This window comes from Pleurodeles waltl, chromosome 6 (assembly GCF_031143425.1).
Source record: "Pleurodeles waltl isolate 20211129_DDA chromosome 6, aPleWal1.hap1.20221129, whole genome shotgun sequence".
Classification (NCBI taxonomy): Eukaryota; Metazoa; Chordata; class Amphibia; order Caudata; family Salamandridae; genus Pleurodeles; species Pleurodeles waltl.
Window position 1 is genome coordinate 634,917,958 of NC_090445.1, and position 25,618 is coordinate 634,943,575.

General features: G+C 48.1%; 1 protein-coding gene across 1 annotated transcript in view; it reads right to left on the bottom strand.

Annotated features, from left to right (window-relative positions):
- Positions 1–25,618, bottom strand: part of LOC138301648 (SRSF protein kinase 2-like) — a 728,951-nt gene that overhangs the window by 108,788 nt on the left and 594,545 nt on the right. The window contains exon 7 of the mRNA XM_069242163.1: positions 4,344–4,417. Coding sequence (XP_069098264.1) covers positions 4,344–4,417 — 74 coding nt within the window. The remainder of the gene's footprint in view (positions 1–4,343; positions 4,418–25,618) is intronic.

Genomic DNA, 25,618 nt, shown 5'->3' on the forward strand with positions numbered 1-25,618 from the left:
GGGTCGACGGAATCTTCCCCCTGCTAATGCAGGCACCAAACTTCTGCATCACTGGTCCTTTGGGTCCCCTCTCATCCTGACGAGCGTGGTCCCTGGAACACAGGAGCTGGGTCCAAGTGTCTTCCACAGTCCAGTGGCCCTTCTGTCCAAATTTGGTGGAGGTAAGTCCTTTCCTCCCCACGCCAGACAGTAATCCTGTATACTGCGTGAACTGCAGCTGCTCGGGCTTCTGTGCACTTTTGCAAGACTTCCTTTGTGCACAGCCTAGCCCAGGTCCCCAGCACTCCGTCCTGCATTACCTAACTTGCTGAGTTGGACTCCGACGTCTTGGGACCCTCTTTTGTTGCTCTGAGTCGACCATCATCCTCAGATCTTCTAAGTGCCTGTTCATGTGCTTCTGCAGGTGCTGCCTGCTTCTGCATGGGCTCTCTGTGTTGCGGAGCACCCCCTCTGTCTCCTCCTCCAAGGGGTGACCTCCTGGTCCTTCCTGGTCCCTAGCAGCACCCAAAATCCACAACCGCGACTCTTGCAGCTAGCAAGGCTTGTTTGCGGTCTTTCTGCGTGGAAACAACTCTGCATCCTCCAGCAGCCATGAGACATCTTCTGACCAAAGGAGAAGTTCCTGGAACCTTCCGTTGTTGCAGAATCTTTGGCTTCTTCCACCCGGAGGCAGCCCTTTTGCACCTTCATCCAGGGTTTAGTGGGCTCCTGCCCCCCCTGGACACTTGCGTGACTCTTGGACTTGGTCCCCTTCCTTTACAGGTCCTCAGGTCCAGGAATCCGTGTTCAGTGTTTTGCAGTCAGTTGTTGTCCTTGCAGAATCCCCTATCTCAACTTTACTGTCTTTCTGGGGTAGTAGGGTAACTTTACTCCTACTTTTCAGGGTCTTGGGGTGGGGAAGCTTGGACACCATTAGTGTTTTCTTACACTCCCAGCGACCCTCTACACACTACACTAGGCCTGGGGTCCATTCGTGGTTCGCATTCCACTTTTGGAGTATATGGTTTGTGCTGCCCCTAGTCCTATTTCTCCCTATTGCATTCTATTGTGATTCTACATTGTCTGCACTACTTTTCTAACTGTTTCTTACCTGATTTTGGTTTGTGTGTATATATTTTGTGTATATTGCTTACCTCCTAAGGGATTATATCCTCTGAGATACTTTTGGCATATCGTCACTAAAATAAAGTTATTTTTAGTAACTCTGAGTATTGTGTTTCTTATGATATAGTGCTAAGTGATATAAGTGGTACAGTAGGAGCTTTGAATGTCTCCTAGTTCACCCTAAGCTGCTCTGCTATAGCTACATCTATCAGCCTAAGCTGCTAGAACACCTCTAATCTACCAATAAGGGATAACTGGACCTGGCACAAGGTGTAAGTACAACAAGGTACCCACTATAAGCCAAGCCAGCCTCCTACAGCAATGTGTCGATCCAGGCAAGCACTCGGGTCCGGAAGGTGTTGCGTCATTTTTCTGTGCCCAGCAAGGCTTGCATCGAAAATCCTGCCACACGGTATCAGCAAAACCGCGCAATGTGGGCTGCGATGTTATCAGCCTCCATCAGCGGGTGTTGAGTGTTGTTTCTTAAGCTGCGTGCGTTGATCTTCCAGCCGCGATCCTAGCACAGATGGCTCGTCAGGAAATGCAGACTACACCCCAGCTCCCTGTGTGTCACTGTCTAGTGTGAAGTGCAACCAGCTCAACTGTCAAACTGACCCAGACAGGGAATCCACGAACAGGAAGAGTCACAAAAAGGGTATAAGCAAGAAAATGCTCACTTTCTATAAAAAGTAGTGTACACTTAATCACTGTATGTCAAGTACAAATACAAGTCCAATCCCAACCACTGATCACCAATGTTAGAAATTGGATCTTTGGTTGGCAGTCAGGTTACCCCCTGTCCAAGCAAGGATCCTCACTCTAGTCAGGGTAAAGGAGAATCATCCCCAGTTAATCCCAGCTCACCCCCATGGTAGCTTGGCACAAGCAGGCAGGCTTAACTTCAGAGTCTAGGTGTAAAGTATTTGTACCAACACACACAGTAACTCATTGAAACACTACAAAATCACACTACAGAGGTTTAGAAAAATAGGACATACATATCTAAACAAAACAAGACCAAAATGACAAAACTCCAACATACACAAGTCAAGTTATTAATTTCAAGTTATTAATTTTAAAAAGCAAAAGAGTCAGTCAGTCAGTCAGTCAAACAACTTTATTCGGCAAATGCCATAAAAGTGCATGCAAAAACACATATTATGAATCAATAAATAATATAAAACACCATAAAAGCAATAAGACAAAATCTAAAAGCACCGTGTAAACATCCGGGCTAAATCCCCTTGGCATGTAACAAATAAATATACTATAACATAATTAAAAATCACAAAGCACAGGTTTACAGATATTGTCTCAAAATAGAAATCTCTCACAAACATATAAAGATTAAAATAAAATAGACCTATTTCTAATGCTTAAAGAAACTGTAACAAAATGTAATACAAGGTGACAGGTTTGAATGTCTGACAGTCTCTGAAAATATAATAAAGCTTCCTTATAGTGGATAGGTCTAGGATGACATAAAATGGGTAAAATAAAAATATTTCTAGGAGCAGCATATAAAGAGCAAAAGAGAAAAAAAATTAAAGTGCTCTGCTTTGACTTGGAATCACAGGGACAGGGTGGTAGGTCCTTTTTCCAGATACATGGTTCGGGAAAGGCTACCTTAAAATGAATCAAGTTGAATCTAAAAAGAGTTAAGAGAGAGGATTTTTTTGTACTAGAGAACCAGATCAAATAAGGTTCAAGACTTGAAACTGTTATAATCCGGGAATATGAGTCAAAAGTTTTCAAATTCAGGGAGCTATAAAATCTCAGCTCTGATGTATGTTCGCCATAAATTGACTTCAGGACAGACCTAGAGTTTGTGGTTAACAGATGAGGTTCGTCGAACATATACCTAAGCCCTAGCTTCTCAAAAGAGTTTCGCAAAAACGCAAGCCAGGGGATCCTATTTGAATTATCCAAATGTAAACAATCAGAGATACAGTCTTGGACAAGTTTCGCCGCAGGATTCAGCCAGCATCTAATCCATAGCAGTAGAGGAGCAATAGAGACCCTATCCTCCAAAAAGCGTTGACCAGTTTCCTCATGGCTGATAATGTTTGCTATACACTTTGGAACCGTCAGTAGTTTACGCAGGAATTTATTTTTGACCCTTTGGAGAGAGGGTATTTTATTGTAGCCCCAAACTCCTGCCCCGTATAAGACTGCTGCAGCACACTTGGAATTATAGAGTGTTTTCATCTGTGCAAGGGGTCTGTGACCTAATTTACTGGTAAAGCAAAAAATTGCTTCGTTGTTCCTTGTCAACTGTTGAAACTTAAAATTAATGTGTGTCTTCCAGGACAAAGAGGAACTCATATACATACCTAGATAACAGAAATCTTTTACCTTATTTAAAGTATGTCCTCCCATAATTAATTGTTTGGACTTTGCATTACGTGGGCCACATGTCATAACGAAAGTCTTAGGGTAGTTTACTTTCAGATCAAGGTTCAACATGAAATTATAAAATAGGTCCAAAAGTCCCTGTAAGCCATTTGCAGTACGGGCGAATAACACTGCATCATCAGCATATAACAAAACTGGAATCGGTTTCTGGCCCATCTTAGGTACATCCTTTCCATGTTTTACCAGCGAATCATAAAGCTCATTGATGTATATCAAAAAAAGAATGGCGCTCGGATACATCCCTGTCTTACGCCCCTTGTTGATGGAATAGAAGGAGTTCTCTGACCATATGAGCCAGTCTGAACTGAAATCATTAAATCTGAATGTAGGTGTTTAATAAGCTCCAAAAGGGATGTATCGCAACCTAAAGCTCCCAAAATTTGCCATAACTTTGACCTATTAACCATATTGAAAGCACTAGTAAGATCAATGAATGCCATATGAATATACTCTTTTTTGGCTGTCACGTATTTACTAAGTATCAGATGCAGATTTAAAACTTGCTCAGTTGTGCCTACGCCAGGTCTGAAACCGAATTGAATTGGGGATAAGATCTGGGCCTCAGTCAACCAATCTTCTAGTCGGTATAAAATCACATTTCCTAAAATCTTTGCAGATGAATCAATAAGGGAGATTGGTTTATAACAGGAGGGATCGAATCTGTTTCCTTTTTTGAATATGAGAACAATGATAGCCGATTTCCATGAAATGGGTATATTACTATTTACCGCGCTATTCAACACATTTGTGACTAAAGGCCACCAGAGGTCAATTTCAGATTTAAAAAGGTCAGCAGGGACCCCGTCAGGGCCAGGAGCCTTTACCTGCCTTAGCCGATTAATGGCGCTTAAGACCTCATAGAGATCATAGGTAATGTCCAGGGCCTTAGTATGAGAGTCTAAAATGGAATGTGCAGTAAGATTATCTTCATGCAGGATATCATTGTCATCATTTCCTGGGCAAAATACTTTCCTAAAATGAGTCACCCATACATGCTCTGTAATAAAACAATCATCGGCCTTGGACAAAGAGTCTTAAATCGTTCATAACACAGTAAAAACACTGTTAGCATTGAAAAGTACCTGGGTAGCGTCACAATTACATGCACGGGCGAGTGTGCATCGAAAAAGGTTAGCGATGTGTTGATTTCTCACCCGTAAGCGAGACTGCGTGTCGTTTCTCCTTCTCCGGTCGGGTCAGCGTGTGTTGTTTTTCCTCTCCGCAGGAGAGCAATGCGTCGATCTGGGCAAGCACTCGGGTCCAGGCAGGTGTTGCATTGTTTTTCCGTGCCCAGCAAGGCTTGCATTGAAAATCCTGCCACACGATATCAGCAAAACCGCTCAATGTGGGCTGCGATGTTATCAGCCTCCATCAGCAGGTGTTGCGTGTTGTTTCTCCAGCTGTGTGCGCCGATCTTCCAGCCGCGATCCTAGCACAGATGGCTCGTCAGGAAATGCAGACTACACCCCCGCTCCCTTTGTGCTACTGTCTAGTGTGAGGTGCAACCAGCTCAACTGTCAAACTGACCCAGACAGGGAATCCACAAACAGGCAGAGTCACAGAAATGGTATAAGCAAGAAAATGCTCACTTTCTAAAAGTGGCATTTTCAAACACACAATCTTAAAATCAACTTTACTAAAAGATGCATTTTTTAATTGTGAGCTCAGAGACCCCAAACTCCACATGCCCATCCGCTCCCAAATGGAATTTACACTTTAATCATATTTAAAGGTAGCCCCCATGTTAACCTATGAGAGGGACAGGCCTTGCAACAGTAAAAACCGAATTTGGCAGTATTTCACTGTCTGGACATATACAACACATTACTATATGTCCTGCCTTAACCATACACTGCAACCTGAGGCTACCTAGGGCTTTCTTTAGGTGGTGTCTTACATGTAAGAAAAGGGAAGGTTTAGGCCTGGCAAGTGGGTACACTTGGCAAGTCGAATTGGCAGTTAAAATCTGCACACACAGACACTGCAGTGGCAGGTCTGAGCCATGTTTACAGGGCTACTAATGTGCATGGCACAGCCAGTGCTGCAGGACCACTAGCATTTGATTTACAGGCCCTGGGCATTTCTAGTGCACTGTACTAGAGACTTACCAGTACATCACATATGCCAATCATGGAAATCCAATTACATACACATTTTACACAGGAGCACTTGCACTTCAGCACTGGATAGCAGTGGTAAAGTGCCCAGAGTAACAGAAACAGCAAGAACAGAGTCCAGCAGACATCAACAACTTGAGAAACAGAGGCAAAAAGTTAGGGGAGACCACGCCAAGGATGCCATGTCTGACAGTTCTATTACTTACCTTTGGTGTTTTCTTACACTCCCAGCACCCCTCTACACACTACACTTGCCTAGGTGAGAGACCGACTTTTGCATTCCACTATTTTAGTACATGGTTTGTGTTCCCCTTAGGCCCATTGCTATCTATTGCGATTTTCACTATTTGCACTGTTTTGTTACTGTTTTTACATATTTATACTTTTTGACGCAAAACAGCACCGGCGCTGGTTTCATAATTTTTTTTACCTCCGGCTAACGCCATTCCTACGGCCGCCTTATTTAACGATTGACGTTAGCTGGCGCTGCGGACTGGTCAGAGTAAAAAAAAATGACTCAAACCAGGAAGCCCCGGCGTAGGGGAGAATGGGGTTTGTGCATCAAAAAATGGTGTAAGTCAGGTTTGAGGCAAAAATCATGCCTCAAACTGGACTTGCACCATTTTTTGACGCACAATCCCCATTGAAATCAAGCCCCCTTGCCCAATGGCCATGCCCAAGGGACTTCTGTCCTATGGGCATGGTCGTTGGGCACAGTGGCATGTAGGGGGGGCAAATTAGGCCCCCCCATGCCACTTTAAAAAAAAGAGAAAATACTTACCTCAACTTACCTGTACTTACCTGGGATGGGTCCCCCCAACCATGGGTGTCCTCCAGGGGTGGGCGAGGGTGGCAGGGGGTGTCCCTGGGGGCAGCGAAGGGCACCTCTGGACTCCTTCCATGGTCTGAGACCATGGAAGTGAGCCCACAGGTCCCTTAACGCCTGCCCTGAAACAGGCGTTAAACTGACCCAGGAGTATAAATAAGGCGCACAGGCCTTAAAGTCATTTTTTGGGCGGGAATGCCTACCTTGCATGTCATTAACACAAGGCAGTTTCCCGCATACAAAAAAAACTCACACAGAGGAATTTTGACGTCCGCGGGCGTCAAAGTTTAAATATGGAGCACGGTTTGCGCCGAATGTGTGTCAAACTTTTTGATGCACATTCTGCGCAAACAGAGTATAAATATGCCCCTGAGTATTTTCTTTCACGTGTGCAAGTACTGTGTGACTACAGTGGTATTGCATGAGCTTTGCATGTCTCCTAGATAAGCCATGGCTGCTCGGACCTGGTATATGGGGTAAGTACCTTTACTAAGGTAAATTAAATATGGCAGTTAGGTATATACCAATCAGCCCATGTCTTAGGAAGAGAGCACATGCACTTTAGCACTGTTCAGCATGGGTAAAGTGTTCAGAGTCCTAAGGCCAACAAAAAAATCAGCAAAAATGTAAGGCAAGCAGGCAAAAGGTTTGGGGGAAGACTACCCTAAGACTGTCAGGTCTAACACAAGGCCTTTGCCAGGAATTTGTAATCACAGTGAAAACACCACAAATACACCACACAGGTTTAGAAAAATAGATATTATTTATCTGAATAAAAAAAAGACCAAAACAACAAAAATCCCATGAACACAAGTTGAAATATCAATTTTTAAAGGTTCCAAAGAGTCTCAGTTGTTAAGAAACATTGGCTGTATTCTTGTAACACACAGTACCGGGGATGCAGCGAACATACAAAGCACGAGAACCGCAGAGGAGGAGATGCGTTGAAAAGTAAGGTACTGTGTCGAATTTTCAGGTGCGGCACGGACAATGCGTAATTTCTTTCCATGTTGCAATGTGATGCATCGACTTTCAGGAGCACAGCATTGGTTCCTCACTGTGATGCGGGGATATTTCGATGCCCAGGGACTATGCATTGAAAACCCTGGGCACGTTGGTAGAAAGGCGCAGGTGCTGCTTCAATTCGGTAGGTGATGCAGTTACATTTTAGGCCGCAAAGCAGGTGCTGCATCAAATCCCAGTTACAAGTCCGGTGCTACGTTGTTCCTGTTGGCTGTGCGACGATTTTCCAAAGCACAAGAATTTTTTAAAAGGGTGAAGTCTTTGTTGGCCCTGAGACTTCAGGAACAGGAGACAAGCTCAATACAAGCCCTTGAAGAGTACTTCAGGAGGAAGGCAGAGCCCTTCCAGCAGAGTCAGGAGTACCAGGCAGCAGTGCAACAAGCAGGAAAGCAGTCCTTCATCAAAGTAGCCCAGATGAGTCCTTTGGGCAGCCAGTCAGCCTCTCTGACAGAGTCCAGGTGTAGGTTTAGAAGTGTCTGATTTGGTCGGTTTGCACCCTGTCCAAGTAGGGACCTTCACTCTAGTCAGGATAAGGGAGATACCCAGCTCATATAACCCCTGATCACCCCTTTGGTAGCTTGGCACGAGCAGTCAGGCTTATCTCAGAAGAAATGTGTAAAGCAGTTGCACATAACACACAGTAATACAGTGAAAACACTACAAAAGGACAACACACTCATTTTAGAAAAATAACCAATATTTATCTGTTTAAAACAAGACCAAAACTAGAAGAATCCAACATACAGTAATAAATATAAGAATTTTGCAAGAATTAACTTAAAAATAAAGTTCCTTGAGGTCAATAGTTCTGTCTGGGCTATCACCACATCATGAACAACAAATCTACAGTTCAGGCCAGCTGTGGCATCTCGAGCCAGCTATGGTGTCGGGAAGACCCGCAAACAGTACCTTGGAAATGTAGGGCATTGTGATCCTTGCAATGAGATCCAGAGTGCGGCATCGCCGGCATAGTGGGTGTCGGTTCTGGAGGTCCTACAGAGGTCGTCAGGCTCTTGAAGTCACATGTGTTGCAGATCAAACTCCGGGCTGATCATGAAGTCAGGAGCGCTGGCGTTGATGGTGTTGGGGCTGCGGTGCAAAGCAGGACGATGTGATGTGCGGTGCCGACAGGTCACAGTGCAGGCAGAAACTCGGTGACGGCATCCTGTGGCATCAGTGAGATTAGGGCTGCGGTGTGAAGCGGAGCGGTGCGACATGTGGTGCCTCATGTGGTGCCACCAGGTCATGGTGCAGGCAGCGGCATAGTCGTTGCTGAATCGCTATCGTCAGCAAGCTCTGTGCGGTGCCCATTGGTCGCAGTGCAGACAGGGGTGTCAGTTGACGATGCTGGAGTTGATGATGCTGATGTCAGTAAAACCGGAGCTGCGGTGCAGGGCAGGACGGTGCATTGTGTACCTCACAAGCAGTGTCCGCAGGCCACGGTGCAGGCAGTGGCGTCAGTGTGGGGCAGAGTCATCAGGGATACCAAGGCTGCAGTGTGAGCAAGGCAATGCGGAGTGTGGGGCCTGCAGGTCACGGTGTAAGCAGCAGCTGGGTGACGCATCATGTGGCAACGTCGGTGAGACCAGGATTGCGGTGCGACGTGGGGCACAGCTCCATGTGGCATCGTCAGGTCATGGTACAGGCAGCGGTGTTGTTAACAGTGTCACAGTGGTTTTTCTTCTGTTGCAGCACAAAACACACAGTTCCCAGTGCTGTAGGTAGATGAAGCTGAAGTCTGTGATGTCTCTGAGACTTCCAACAGGAGGCAAGCTCTATTGCAAGCCCTTGGAAAAACTTCACAAGCAGGAACCACAGCAAAGTCCAGTCTTTGCCCTCCCACTTTAAGGCAGAAGCAGCAACTGCAGGCCAACCCAGCAAAGTGCACACAGCAAAGGGGCAGTACTCCTCCTCCAGCTCTTCAACTCTTCTCATTGGCCTTGCTGCTGAGCCCCTGCTGCCCCGCCCCCTTCACTCCCATTGGCCGCCCCGCTCCCACCTCCCAGCTGCTCCTCCCTCCCTCTGCCCTCATATGGAGGCCGCGAAGCGGGCGCGCCTAAGGCAAGCCCGTCTGCGCCCGTCCGCGCCTGGACCGCACCCAGCACCAGAACCCCTGGAACCCGCACCGCCAGACTGCACTACGATGCAAGCACCCTCCACGCACTCAACACCAGACGAGACCACCCCTGCTACCGGGCCACACCGAAACGCACCCAGGGGCCTTTCACCTGCCGGAACTGCAGATTCACCAGCATCCAACCCTCTACACCACCAGCCAGAGAACCAACCACCTCCGCTGCATCCTCCTCAACACCCGCTCCGCTCGCAAGCACGCCATCGAACTTTGGGACCTCCTAGACTCCACCGCCCCGACGTTGCCTTCCTGACTGAGACCTGGCTGAACGCCACCTCAGCACCAGACATCGCCACAGCCATCCCACAGGGCTACAAGATCTCCCACAGAGACCGCACCAACGGAGTGGGAGGAGGAATCGCCATCATCCACAAAGACTCCATCAAAATCTCAACGAACACCGATGACACCCTCACCACCGCCGAGCACATGCACTTCCAGATCCACACCGACCCAAACACCACCCTCAGAGGAACTCTCATCTACAGACCTCCCGGACCCCGCCCACAGTTCAGTGACACCATCGCGACCTCATCAGCACCCACGCCCTCGCTTCCACGGACTACATCCTCCTCGGGGACCTGAACTTCCACCTCGAGAACAACAACAACGCCAACTCCACCGCCCTGATTGACAACCTCGCCAACCTCGGACTCAAACAGCTCGTAACGACACCCACTCACGCCGCTGGACACACGCTCGACCCCATCTTCTCCGCAAGCCCCCATGTCTCCTTCAACCACACCACCGTACCACACTGGACTGACCACAGATGCGTCCACTTCACCTTCAGAAAACCCACCGCACCCAGCAGCTACCACGCCGCTGCTGGGGCAAGGTCACCGAGGACCAACTGACTACCGCCCTCGCCGTGAGATCACCCACCGACCCCACCGACCCAGACACCGCCGCGACCTACCTCACACAGTGGATCAACGACTGAGCCAACACCCTCGCCCCTCTCAAGACCTTTACAACCAACCACACCAACAAGAAAGCCGCCTGGTTCACCGAGGACCTCCGGATCTCCAAGCACACCTGTCAGAAGCTGGAGAAGAAATGGCTCCACGACCGAACACCAGACAACCACACAGCCCTCAAGAGCGCCACCCGCAGACATCACCAACTCATCAGGACCGCCAAGAAGACCGCCTTCAAGGACCGCCTAAACAACAACGCACACAACACCAAAGAGCTCTTCAGCATCGTGAAAGAACTCTCCAACCCCAGCTCCATCACCAACGACATCCCGCCATCTCAAGACCTGTGCGACTCCGTGGCCACCTTCTTCCACCACAGGATCACCGACATCCACGACAGCTTCAACCCCGACCCCCCCGCACCCACCACCGAGTCCACCACCCCTGCGACTACCACTCGCACTAGTCGCCTGACCGTCTGGTCCAGCGTCAGCGACGAAGACACCATCAAAACCATGAACTCCATCCACTCCGGATCCCCATCGGACCCCTGCCCTCACCACGTCTTCAACAAAGCCAGCGCAGCCATCGCGCCCCACCTCCGGAAAACAATCAACTGTTCCTTCGAGACAGCAACCTTCTCAGAAAGCTAGAAGCACGCCGAGATCAACGCCCTTCTGAAGAAGCCCAAGGCGGACCCCAAGGACCTCAAGAACTTCCGGCCCATCTCCCTGCTCCCTTTCCCGGCAAAAGTGACCGAGAAGATTGTCAACAAACAGCTGACCCGCTACCTCGAAGTCAACAACATCCTGGACCCGTCCCAATCTGGTTTTCGCAATAACCACAGCACCGAGACCGCCCTCATCGCTGCCACTGACGACATCCGGACCCTGATGGACAAAGGAGAAACAGCCGCCCTCATCCTCCTGGACCTATCAGCAGCCTTTGACACGGTCTGCCACCGCACCCTATCAGCACGCCTCCATCACGCCGGTATCCAAGAGAAGGCCCTGGCCTGGACCACATCCTTCCTCTCCGGCAGAACACAGAGCGTCCGCCTCCCACCCTTCCGCTCCAAAACCACCGAGATCATCTGCGGCGTCCCACAGGGATCCTCCCTCAGCCCGACACTGTTCAATATCTACATGGCCCCCCTCGCCCATGTCGCACGACAACACAACCTCAACATCATCTCCTACGCCGACGACACCCAGCTGATCATATCCCTCACCGAAGATCCCCACACCGCCAAAGCTAACCTCCACCGTGGAATGAAGGCCGTAGCCGACTGGATGAAGGACAGCAGACTGAAGCTGAACTCAGACAAGACGGAGGTCCTCATTCTCGGACCCACCCCATCAGCCTGGGACGACTCTTGGTGGCCCACGTCACTAGGCACAGCCCCGGAACCCACGGACCACGCACGCAACCTGGGGGTCATCCTCGACTCCACTCTCTCCATGACCAGGCAAGTCAACGCCGTCTCCGTGTCCTGCTTCAACACCCTCCGCATGCTCCGCAGGATCTTCAAATGGATCCCCCTCGACATGAGAAAAAACGTTACCCAGGCCCTCATCACCAACAGACTCGACTACGGGAACGCCCTCTACTCAGGAATTACAAACAAGCTCCTGAGACGACTCCAACGCATCCAGAACGCCTCGGCCCGACTCATCCTCGATGTCCCCCGCCGCAGCCACATCACACTCCACCTGAGAGGCCTGCACTGGCTCCCTGTCAACAAAAGGATCACCTTCAAGCTCCTGATCCACGCACACAAAGCACTGCACAACACCAGACCCACCTACCTCAACAACCGACTCAGCTTCCACACCCCCACCCGAAGCTTCCGCTCAGCCAACCTCGCCCTCGCCACAGTCCCCTGCATCCGAAAAACCACCGGCGGCGGCAGATCCTTCTCCTACCTCGCCGCCAAGACCTGGAACACTCTCCCCACCATCCTACGACAGACCCAGGACCTGCTGGCCTTCAGAAGACTCCTCAAGACCTGGCTCTTCGACCAGTAGCACCCCCCCTCCCCAGCGCCTTGAGACCCTCGCGGGTATGTAGCGCGCTTTACAAATGCAGTGATTGATTGATTGATTGATAGGTTCCTCTTAATCCAGACGTCTTATAAAAGTATAGGGTTTTGGGTCCACTACTTACACAAATCCTGGCCTTTGAAGTAGGCAAACTTCAAAAGAAAGTCTCTTGTTCACAAGATCCTGCCTTGCCAGGCCTGGCTCCAGGCACACTCCAGGGGGCCAGAGACTGCACTTTCTGAGGACAGCACAACCCTTCTGATGGAGATGTCATCTCCTTCCTCCCCTCTCGAGCCCAGGAGACTTAGCAGGATATGCAGGCTATACCCAGCTTCCTTTGTGTCACTGTCTAGAGAGAAATCCCAAACGGCCCATAGTCAGTCTGACCCAGATGTGAATTCCATAGGCAGGCAGAGACACAGAATGGTTAAGCAAGTAAATGCCCACTTTCTAAAAGTGGCATTTTCAAACGACAATCTAAAAAACAACTCTACTAACAGATGCATTATTAAATTGTGAGTTTAGAGACCCCAAAGTCCGGATCTCTATCTGCTCCCAATGGGAAACTGCACTTAAAAGATATTTAAAGGCATTTACCATGTTAACCTACGGAGAGATAGGCCTTATAATAGTGAAAAAATAATTCAGCTGTATTTCACTATCAGGGCATGTAAAACACACCAATTTATGTGCCACCCTTCAAATACGTGGGGCTACCTAGGGCCCACCTTAGGGGTGCCTTACATGTAGTTAAAGGGAAGGTTTGGGCCTGTTAAGAGTGTACACTTGCAAGGTCGAATTAGCAGTGCCTGATTGCACACTCAGACACTGCAGCGGCAGGTCTGAGACATGTTTACAGGGCTACTCATGTGGGTGGCACAATCAGTACGGCAGGCCCACTAGTAGCATTTGATTTATAGGCCCTGGGCATGCATAGTGCATTTTACTATGGACTTACTAGTAAATCAAATATGCCAATCAAGGAAAAACAATCACCAATACAATTTACACAGGAAGCACTCTTACTTCAGCAATAGTCAGCAGTGGTAAAGTGCACAAAGACAATAAACCAGCAAAACCAGAGTCCTGCATACCATAAAAACACGCGGTCAGAAGGCAAAAAGACAGGAGCAAAACGCCAAAAGATGCCAGGTCTAAGATAGTTTATATACCCAAAAATGACTTTGAAGTGGGTGAAACTTCAAAAAGTGGTTTTGAGGTGCACAAGTTCCCCTTTCAGCCCAGTCCTGTATGCCAGGATCCCTGTGGGGGGTTATCAGTCCTTTGTGTGAGGGCAGACCACTGGCCTTTGAAATGTAAGAGAGAGCCCCTTTGCCCTTCCTGCCCAGGGAGATCCATTTAGTTGGCAGAAGAATGCAGAGGTGACAGAGTGTCCTGTGTTTATGGCTGTCTGAGTGGAATGCACAAGGGGAGCTGTCAACCAGTACAGATCAGACATGGATCCGAGACAGGCAGTAAGGACAGATGGCAGTAAGTGCAGACAAATGCCCACTTTCTAAAAGTGGCATTTCTAAAATAGTAATATTAAACCCTACTCCACCAGTAAACAGGAATTTCTATTACCATTCTAGTCATACTAAACATGACAGAGCCACGCCTTCCAGATCAGAATCTACCACTCAAAAGTATATGAGGGCAGTTCTAATGCTAGTCCATGAGAGGAGCAAGCCTCACAGTAGTGAAAAATGAATTGGTGAGTTTTTCACTTTCAGGACATGTAAAACACATAACTACATGTCCTGCCTTTTACCTCTATAGTCCCCTGCCCTTTGGGTTACCTAGGGCCTACTTTAGGGGTGACATATGTGGTAAAAGGGAGGTTTAAGGCTTGGCATGTAGCTTTAAATGCCAAGTCAAGGTGGCAGTGAAACTGCACACATATTCCCTGCAGTGGCAGGGCTGAGACATGGTTAAGGGGCTACTTATGTGGGTGGCACAATCAGTGCTGCAGGCCCACTAGTACCATTTTATTTACAGGTCTTGGGCACATGTAGTGCACTTTACTATGGACTTACATGTAAATTTAGTATGCCAATTTGGTAGGAACCAATGTTAGCATGCTTGGAGGAGAGAGCATATGCAATTAGGCACTGTGCAGCAGTGGTAAGGTGTGCAGAGTCTCAAAACCAGCAAAAACAGGGTCATAAAAATGGGGGGAGGCAAGAAAAAAGGTTGGGTGATGACCAACTAAAGGCTGTCAGGTCTAACATGTGCCCCCCCCCATCTGAAAGGTGGGAGAGCTACCCAACCCCTTGGGAGCTCTCATCACTAAGGCAGAAGAATCTGGAGAGAGCATCAGCATTGGCATGGTCAGTCCCCGGGCGATGTTCCACCGTAAAGTCCATACCCTGGAGGGAGATGGACCACCTCAAGAGTTTAGGATTTTCATCCCTCATCTGCATGAGCCATCTGATGGGTCTGCGGTCTGTCTGAATCCGGAAGTGAGTCCCAATCAGTTATGTTCTCAGCTTTTTCAGTGGCCAGACCACAGAAAATGCTTCTTTTTCAATGGCACTCCACTTCTGTTCCAGTGGGAGTAACCTCCTGCTAATGTTGTTCTAAGCCCTCCTCATCCAGCTGTGCTAAGACTGTCCCATGCCATGCTCTGAAGTGTCCGTATGCACTATGAAATCCTTGGAGTAAATAGAGGCCCTGAGCTCAGGTGCTGTGCACATGGCTTCTTTGAGGGAATCAAAGGCTTTCTGACAAGCCTCTGTCCAGATCACCAACCTGGGCTGCTTCTTAGACGTCAGCTCAGTTAAGGGGACAACAATGGTGCCATATCCCTTAACAAATCTTTGGCAGTAACCAGTGGGGCCTAGGAGGGCTCTAACTTCGGTTTGGGTTTTAGGTGGTTGCCAAGGAAGCCATGATTGTTTCAATCTTGGCCTGGAGGGGCTGCACCTTGCCACCACCTACCAGGTGTCCCAAATACACCATGGAACCCTGCCCAATCTGGCACTTACTAGCCATGATTATCAGCCCTGCCTGTTGTAAAGCCTGGAGCACCTCTTAGGGGTGAAGCAGGTGTTCCTCCCAGCTGGCACTGTAGACGGCAATGTCGTATAAGTGGGCAGCATAAAACACCTCCTTACCAGCTAGGACCCTGTTGACCAACAGTTGGAAGGTAGCAGGGGTATTATTCAAGCCAAAGGGCATCACCCAGAATTGGTAATGTCCCTCAGGGGTTGAGAATGCTGATCTCTCTTTTCCCACCTCAGTTAAGGAGATCTGCTAGTACCCTGATGTCAAATCAAAGATACTGTGGAATTTGGAAGAGCCTAGCCTGTCAATGAGCTCATCAGCTCTGGGGATGGGGTGGCATCAGTCTTTGTGATGGAATTGAGACCTCAGTAGTCCACACAGACATGAAGTTCTGGTTTGATCCCCGGTGGGGAAGCTTTTGGTTAACAATACCACTGGGCTGGCCCAGGGACTGTTATAGGCTTCAATTACCCCAAAAGCTAGCATCTTGGCAAATTCCTCCTTGATGCTGGCCTGCACCCTGTCTGACAACCTGTACATTTTGTTCTTTACAGGGGGACTGTCTCCCGTGTCAATGTCATGGACACACAAATGTGTGAGTCCGGGGTGAGGGAGAAACAGGGAACAAAACTGTCCCAGTAACTGGTAACAATCACCTCGCTGGTCTAGGGTCAGGGAGTCAGAGAGGTTGTCACCCTCCACTGACCCATCACTTTCCTGTGCAGAGAGGAGGTCAGGGGGAGGTTCACTCTCCTCCTCCACACCCTCATCTGTCACAAGGAGTCTGCTCAATTCAGACCTCTTAAAGTGAGGCTTGAGAAAGGGTGCTCCTAGGGGTCTGGAGGTCCACTAAATAAGTGGCCTCCCCCTTGCACTCCTTTACTTTGTATGGGTCAAACCAACTGTCCAGGAGACCTCTGGGCTCTAGTGGTTTCCTGACCCATACTTTATCGCCAGGTTGAAAGTCCATCAGAGTGGCCTTATTGTCATACCAGCATTTCATTACCTCTTGACTGGCCTCAATGTTGCTTTTGGCCTTTCTCCAGAACCGGTGCATCTGGTTACGGAGGGCCACATCCTGGAGGGGTTTCCTGGGAGTTTTCCTCCACCCCTCCCTGACAATGCTTAAATGCCCCCTTACAGGATAACCATAGAGAAGCTTGAAGAGGGTAAACTCTACCCCTTTCTGGGGCACCTCTCTGTAAGCAAAGAGAAGGCATGGCAAGAGAACGTCCCACTTTCGCCTCAAGGCCCCAGGTAGGCCTGCAATCATGCCCTTCAATGTCTTGTTGAATCTCTCAATTAGACCACTGGATTGAAGGTGATGGGGTGTGGTGAACTTGTAATTTACACCACACGCATCCCATATGGACTTCGTGTACGCAGACATGAAGTTAGTGCCTCTGTCAGACACTATCTCTTTGGGGAACCCTACACAGGTAAAAATCTCCATCAAAGTTCTGGTCACCACAGGTACAGTCACTGTCCTGAGAGGGAATCCCCGCTGGTTACCGTGTGGAATGGTCCACTAAGATCAGGATGAACCTGTTTCCTAGGGATGTCTTGGGGTCCAATGGACCAATAACGTACATGTCCATACTTTCAAAGGGGGTGCCAATGACAGGAAGTGGGATTAGGGCAGCATTCAGCTTATTCCTTGATTTCCCACTAGTCTGGCAGGTGGGGCAGGACCTACAGAATGTAACTGAGGCTGTCTTCGTTCGGGCCAATAGAAGTGTGTGACAAGCCTGACAAAGGTCTTGTCCTGTCCTAAATGTGCTGTACGGGGTATGTCATGAGCTAAACCCAGTAGGAAGGCCCGTTAACACTGGGGGACCACCAGCATACGTGCTGCCCAGTACCCAGAGCCTTAGGCTCACTACATAGGAGAGTAAATGAGGTGATCCCCAGAGGCTTCACCTGCTGCATGAGCTGAGGCCTGTCGCCTCAAGCCCTCAAGAGTGGGACACCCTTTCTGCGCTTTGCAGAATTCCTCCATTGGTCAATCAATCAATCAATTATTTTTAGACTGCGTTACTCCCATAGGGCCTCAAGGCACGGTGGGTCTTCAGGTCCTTCCTGAATTGAGGTAGCTATGGCGACTGTCTGAGGTGAGGTGAGGGGAGTAGCAGGTGAGATGGTGGTTGAGGTAGTTGTGTCCAATGTTGTGGAGGGCCCAGTAGGAGTGTACGAGGATGTTGAAGTTGATCCTCTTCTCGACAGTGAGCCAGTGGACGTCTCTCATGTGTCTTGTGATGTGTTCTTGGCAGGGAATGTTCAGGACGAGTCTGGCAGCAGCGTTCTGGATTTGTTGCAGTTTTCTCAGGTTCTTCTTGGAGGTTCCGGCATAAAGGGCGTTGCTGTAGTCAACTCTGCTCGTGATCAGGGTGTGTGTCACACTTCTCCGGCAGTCGGTTGGTATCCATCTAAACAGCTTCTGTATGAGTCGAAGAGTGTAGAAGCAGGTGGATGTGACGGAGTTGACCTGTCTGGTTATGGTGAGCTGAGCGCCGAGTCAAGGACAACATTGAGGTTTCGTGCATGGTCTGTGGGAGTGGCTGGGCTGCCCAGTATTGTAGGCCACCAGGAGTCATCCCAGGCTGAGGAGGAAGGTCCCAGGTTGAGAATCTCAGTCTTGTCTGAGTTCAGCTTTAGGCAGCTCTCCTTCATCCAGGTGGCAACAGCTTCCATCCCGTGATTGAAATTCTTCTTGGCTGTTCAGGGGTTTTCGGTCAGGGAGATGATCAGCTGGGTGTCCTCAGCGTAGGAGACAATGTTCATACCGTAGTTCCTGATGACTGGGGCGATCGGGGTCATGTAGATGTTGAACAGCGTGGAGCTCAACAAGGATCCTTGGGGTACTCCACAGCTCGTGGGCCCACCCTCCAATTGCCAGCCAGCAAGCTCATGTAGGTCACCTAGAGTGGCAATGTCCTCCCCGGTTGGCTCAGGGGCCTCCTCCTAAGGGACCCGTCAAACTCTGCTGTGGGAAATTCGGAGGATGGTTTCCCACACCCCTGGCCCCTCTCCTTGGCAGCTGTATGGGCCATTGTTCCAGGCTCCAGATTCCCTTGATTCCCCTCCCGGGCAGTCATGGACCATTTGGTCATGCAGACCCACTCAGGCAATCCCATCAGCTCCAAGTGAGAACTGAGCTCTACCTCCCTCCAGGTAGTGTGCTCTAGGTCATTTTCTAACAGACAGTCTACAGGCATGGCAGGACTCACAGCTACTTTCAGAGTACTAGAGACCCCCCCACTCAAAGGGAACCAGAGCCACCGGTAGATGGCTCTCGCGATCGTCAGCGACTATGAATTGGTGAAATGTGCTCAGTAGGACCTGCTCTGCTGACACCAGCTGACCCTTGACAGTAGGCATGCTGGCTCCTGTGTCACTCAGAGCCTCCACCCGTTGCCCATTAATGGTGAACCACTGACTATACTTTGAAGTATTGGCAGGCGTATGGGCTTTTGGCACCATATCTGCATCCCTCAGGCATGCTAGGGTTACCTCTGTCTGTTCCCCAAAAGCTATCAAGGACTACCTCCTCCCGGAGCACTACACTAGCCAACCCAGGTGGCTGTCCACCAGTAGGGGGCTGTGCCCTCTTTGGACACTTGGAGTCGCCCTTAGAGTGACCATACTTGGTGCACTCTGCACATTGGGGAACCCATTTCCCTGTCTTGTTATCAAAAAACTTTCTTCTTAGGATCAGACTGGGACTGACCTTTAGAGAACTCATTAGTTTTACGTTTTTCTCCCCCTTCTTTCTTCTGTTGAGAACCCTGACCACCTTTGTGGGTGTCCCCCAGACACCATTTTGGACACTATGGTGCTAGCTCATGGGTCTACCGCCTCAGCAAGCTTCCTGGGATCAGTCAGCTTACTGTCCACTAGGTGCTGGCGCAACTCTACAACACAAATACTGAGCATGTGCTCTCTCAGGATTAAATTGCACAACCCAACATAATCACTGAGTTTGCTACCCGCATCCAGCCATTCAGTGCCTTACTGGAGTAATCAATTAAGTCTACCCAGGATTGGTTGGGGAGCTTTTTACTGTCCCTGAATCTTTGGCGATATGTCTCTGGAGTCAGTCCAAGTTTGTCAAATAAAATGGCTTTCATTGGAGTGTACTTAGTTTGATCCCCAACCTCAAGTGTCAGAAGTGTGTCCCTCCCAAGTGTATCATGTGTTTCTACAGACCTGCTCCCCAGTGCTCTTCAGGAACCCCATGTGCCCCCAGTGTAACTTCATAACCAGAAAACCACTTGTCAATGTCATCTCTCACCACGTAACTGGGCACCATATCCTTGGGCATACAAACCTTCTTGTCTCCATCAGGTACTGTACGTATGGTGCCACCATCACTGCTGGACTCACACTGCCTAGCGTTGAGGTCCAGTTCCTTTAGACTCAGTTCATGAGCCAGAAGTAATTTATTTTCTGCCAGGGCTCTCTCAGTCCCCCCCCCCCCACCACTGCCTCCATTTTTAATTTTGCCAACTGCAGCCAGAATTCTCTCTCCTCTCTCCTTCACTCTGGGGTCAGGCTGTGACTTGAGACACTGCTCCCTTGTCTCGCAGGGTGCATAAATCCAGGGACCTCATCCCCCACCGCTGTTGGCAGCTCCTCCAGAGAGCCATTCTCTTGCACCCCCAACTCATCATTCTCTTGGAAGCAAGCTTCTGCCCAGGCCCTCAGCGCCTTTTGGTACTCCTTCTTGGAGGCTCCACGGTAGGTACTCAATCCCCTTGCAAAAGCCCTTCAGCTAGGTAACTGTGTACTCCTCCAGCTTAGCCAGGTCAAACTCCCCAGCTCCACTTGTGGACGCAGACAGAGACATGATGTATAAGATTTAAAAGATGCAAAGCAGGGAAAATTGCAGAAAAATAAAACAAATCAAATAGACCTTTGACTGTAGGTGGGTAGTGTACACGTAGGTATTGCCTGGCACTGCACAAACACAAGACCTGTCCTCACTGCTGATCACCAGTGTAAAAAATGGGGTCTCTAGTTGGCAGAGGTATGTACCCTTGTCCAAGTAGGGACCACAATCCCAGTGAGGGTAAGTCACAACACAATCCAAATTATCCTGTGCTCACCCCATGGCACAGAGCAGGCAGACTTACTTAGAAGTCATTGTTTAAAGGCTTTGTGCAATAACATATGGTAACACCCTGAAAACACCACAAAAATGCACCACACAGGTTTAGAAAACTAGATATTATTTATCTGAATAAAATAAGATACAAAGAACAAAGATCCAATAAGCACAATTTGAAATATAAATTTTTAAAGATTCTCAGTTCTTAAGAAATAGTGGGTGTATCCTTGTAACACATAGCACCTGGGATGTGTCAAAAATACAACACACGTGGACAGCATAGGAGGAGATGTGTTGAAAAATAAGGTGCTGCATCGGATTTTCCGGAGCGGCACAGAAGATGCCTCATTTCTTTCCACGCTGCAAGGTGAGGCTTCGATTTTCAGGAGCGCAGCCATGGTTTCTCACTGCAATGTGGGGATATTTTGACGCCCAGGGACAATGCGCTGAAAATCCTCTGCACGCTGGCAGGAAGGAGCAGGTGCTGCGTCAATTCGATAGGTGATGCAGTGAATTTTCAGCTGCGAAGCAGGCGCTGTGTTGATTCCCGGCTGCGAGTCCAGCACTGCGTCGCTCCGGTTGGTGGGTCAGCGATTTTCCAGCTATGATGCAGGTGCTGCATAGATTTCCGCAAGCGTTGCATCGATTTTATGATGCTTGAAGATTTTCTGAAGGGGTGAAGTCTTTATTGGCCCTAAGACTTCAGAAACATGAGGCAGGCTCAATCCAAGCCCTTGGAGAGCACTTTAAGAAGAAGGCACAGTCCAACCAGCAGAGTCAGGACTACCAGACATAAGGGCAACAAGCAGGAAAACAGTCCTTCAGCAAAGCAGTCCAGATGAGTCCTTTGGCAGCCAGGCAGTCCCTCTGACAGAGTCCAAGTGTAGGTCCAGAAGTGCCTGATTTGGTGGGGTCAGAGACTAAATTGAAATACCCAAAAATGGTTTTGAAGTCGGGAAAACTTCAAAGAGTGGTTTTGAAGTGCACAAGTTCCCCTTTCAGCCCAGTTCTGTCTGACAGGATCCCTGTGAGGGGTTATCCGTCCTTCGTGTGAGGGCAGGCCACTGGCCTTTGAAATGTAAGAGAGAGCCCCTCCACCCTTCCTGCCTAGGGAGACCCATTCAGTATGCAGATGAATGCAGATGTGACTGAGTGCCCTGTATTTATGGCTGTCTGGGTGGAATGCACAAGGGGATCTGTCAACAAGATCACACATGGATTGGAGAGAGGCTGTAAGGCACAGATGGCAGTAAGTGCAGACAAATGCCAACTTTTTAAAAGTGGCATTTTTAAAATAGCAATATTAAATCCAACTTCACCAGTAAGCAGGATTTTCAATTATCATTCTGGCCATACTAAATATGACAGGGCCACTCCTTCCAGATCAGAATCTACCACTTAAAAGTATATGAGGGCAGTTCTAATGCTAGTCTATGATAGGAGTGGGCCTCACAGAAGTGGAAAACAAATTGGTGAGTTTTTCACTATCAGGACATGTAAAACACATAAGTACTTGTCCTGCCTTTTACTTACATAGCACCCTGCCATATGGGTTATCTAGGGCCTAATTTAAGGGTGACTTAAAAAGGGGGAAATGGGAAGTTTAAGGCTTGGCAAGTAGTTTTAAATGCAAAGTCGAAGTGGCAGTGAAACCGCACACACAGGCCTTGCATTGGCAGGCCTGAGACATGGTTAAGGCGCTACTTATGTGGGTGGTGTAATCAGTGCTGGAGGCCCACTAGTAGAATTTAATTTACAGGCCTTGGGCACATGTAGTGCACTTTACTATGGACTTACAGGTAAATTAAATATGCCAATTGAGTAGGAACAATGATACTATGTTAAGGGGAGAGAGCATATGTACTTTAGCACTTGTCATCAGTGGTAAAGTGCAAAGAGTACTAAAACCAACAAAAACAGGGTCAGAAAAATGGAGGGAGGTAGACAACAAAGTTGGGCATTGACCACCCTAAGGCTGTCAGGTCTAATAGTCACCATCAGAATGGGGTCTGAGTCGCGATAATCCACGATCTTTGCTACTATGGATCTGAGAGGCGATCCACGAGGGGAGTGTCTTGCTTGCAGCCAGTGTGCTCTCTCCACCACAAAGTGAGGAGGGAACACGGCAGGCGTCATGACTGTTTTCAGTCATTGTTCAATATAAAGAGTCAGATCTGAACCGTCTGTGGCCTCAGGAAAGCCCAATATTTGAATATTATTGCAGCACTACAAATCTTCTAATTTATTTTCCATGCAATTTAGTCTATCCCTGATATCATGCATGAGTCCAGAGTGGGAATCCATCTTTCAGTGCAGATCAGCAAGTGTTTACTCAGTGGCCGTGACCCTTTCTTTTTTTATTTTTTTATTATTTTTTATTAAATTTCAATTCACAATTACAAACAAACAGAATGAGGACACAAAAATAGCGATTAACATAGCTCGAGGACCCAGATGGGTTCCAAGACAAGTCCTGAGTACGTCAAGTAGGAAGTACAGCAGTTCATGAGATTGTTGCACAAGGTCCTTGTAGTTTCTGAAATTTGAAAGTAATATTGTGTTCCTCAGGGAAATCAACAAACAAAGTAGGGGGAGGTGAGGTTAAACTTGGAATAGTTAAGTGTTAGGGGAGCAGCCACGTACAGTGGAACAGTGGGGAAATGCAGCTTGTTGGGTGAACAATGAGTGTGGGAGTTGCATAGGCTTGCGGTGAAGAGTTGCAGGGCAAGTGTCTTAGCAGTGCTGTGAGCCGGCAGACTGGGTCGCGAAGTTATTCCTGAGGGTGAGGGTGAGCAGGAGAGGCAGCATGTGTTGTCACCTGATGGAAGTACGCAATTAGTGTGGCCCAATCGGTGAAGAACGGGGGTTTGCAAAGGTGGCGTATCTCCTCATACCAAAGGGTATCTTCCTTTGAATACAGCGCAGAGCCAAGAGGACATTGGGGAGCCGTATGGGGAGTGCCAGTGCATTGTCAACGTGGAGTACTAATGATGCACAACGGGTCCGCACTTGCTACTGTTTAGTGTGCCTGAATATGCCTGGGGAGCTTGCCTCCCCTGTGTTGAGGTTTGTAAGCTCTGTGACTGATCGTAGTATGGAATGAACTGAATGCCAGGAGCTGCTGAAGAATGGACAGGATCAGAACAAGTTGATTAAATCTGTCCCTTGAGCCGGGCAATGGGGGCAGCTCGGTGATGCATTAGGAAAAAGACGGTGATTGTGCGCTGGGGTGAGATATGCCTTATGCAGGATAAACAGCTGTATATTACTGAACTGTGAGTTGTGCGATACAGCCTTGGGGGACCGCAGCGATGTGTCACATTCTTTGTCCTGAAGTGCTCTTCTGTAATCATCCTTCTATTGCTGACGAAGTACAGTTAATGGGGCGTTCATAGCTTTGGTGTCGCTCTATATAACCACGTGAGTAGGTGACGGACGGTCCACATTAACAAGATTGAGTGCAGCACTGGGTGTGTGGGCGGTTCTGTTATGTGCCCGTGTGATTGACAAGTGTGGACCAGTCAAGTATGGAGAACGAATTGCCCAACTGGAAGGCCACTTTCCTCCGCCAACTGTGCAAAGAGGAGGAGATGGCCTTCTTGGAAGAGATCGCCTACAGTGTGGATCGAATTGTCTGACCATGTTCCCAGCTCCCCAGCAGCATAGTATCCATGTTGGTGAGGCAATCTGACAAGGGGGAACAACAGGGTGTATATTGGTGTGTAGCAGGACAGCCATAGATTAGTGAGCTGAGGAAAGTATTGAGCTCCGCAAAAAAGTGCAGGGGGTAAGTTTGGGAGGTTAGTAAAGTAATAAAGTATTCACTGAGTGAATTTACGATTAAGGACATTGAGGATATCCAAATTTTACTTTCCTTGGAAAATGCGGATGGTAATAACATTGACACACAGACTATATTAGAGGACTTAAGAATTAGACAAGATCTTTCACTGGATAGCGGATTAAAACCTAGGTCCATTTTCATGCCTACCTTACTTGCGGACAATGTCATTGATACTTTTGGTAGATTGGTCAAAAAATGACTTATACAAACTGGAAAAGAAAATCAGAGAGGGTAAAGTATATAAGAAACATAATATTAGGAAAAAGGAGAAGTTAGCTCTTAAAGATTTAAGAGAAAACAAAGGGTTAGTTATTAAAGAGGCTGATAAGGGGGGAAACATTGTCATTTTGAATAGATCTGATTATAATGAGGAAATTAGAAGACAGTTGACAGATCGAATTTCTTATACCAAATTATATGAGAATCCAATGAGTCTAATTGTACATAAATTGAACACATTATTAAAAATGTGGGTGGACCAGTGCCTTATCTCTGATCTTGAATACAGATATATATTAAATATGTATCCTGTAGCTCTGTGTATTTATATATTACCGAAAATTAATAAAAATTGTACTTCGCCGCCTGGAAGACCAATCATTTCAGGGATTGGCTCTCCAACTGAGAAACTTTCGGAATATATAGTTAGTTATCTACAACCACTTGTAAAAAATCTTCCATCGTTTTTATAAGACACTAGAGATGTCCTTACTAAGATTGAAGATATAGTATGGACACCGGAGATGACATGGGTAACACTTGATATTTGTTCACTCTTTACGTGTTTACCCCAAAACAAAGAGTTGGAAGCAGTCCGCCATTTCCTCTCTAATCGATCAGCATCTCATTTGGAACATACGGAGATGCTGATTCAAATGATCGAGTTCATTTTGGATAATAATGTGTTTTTACATGAGGATACTTGGTATCGTCAGGCTCAGTGAGTAGCCATGGGATCCCGTTTTTCACCATCATATGCAAAACTATATATGTGTTACTTTGAACAACTTTATAGTTGGAATAAAGGTCCCCCACATTTAACGGAACATATCTTTTTGGGGGGGAGATACATCGATGATA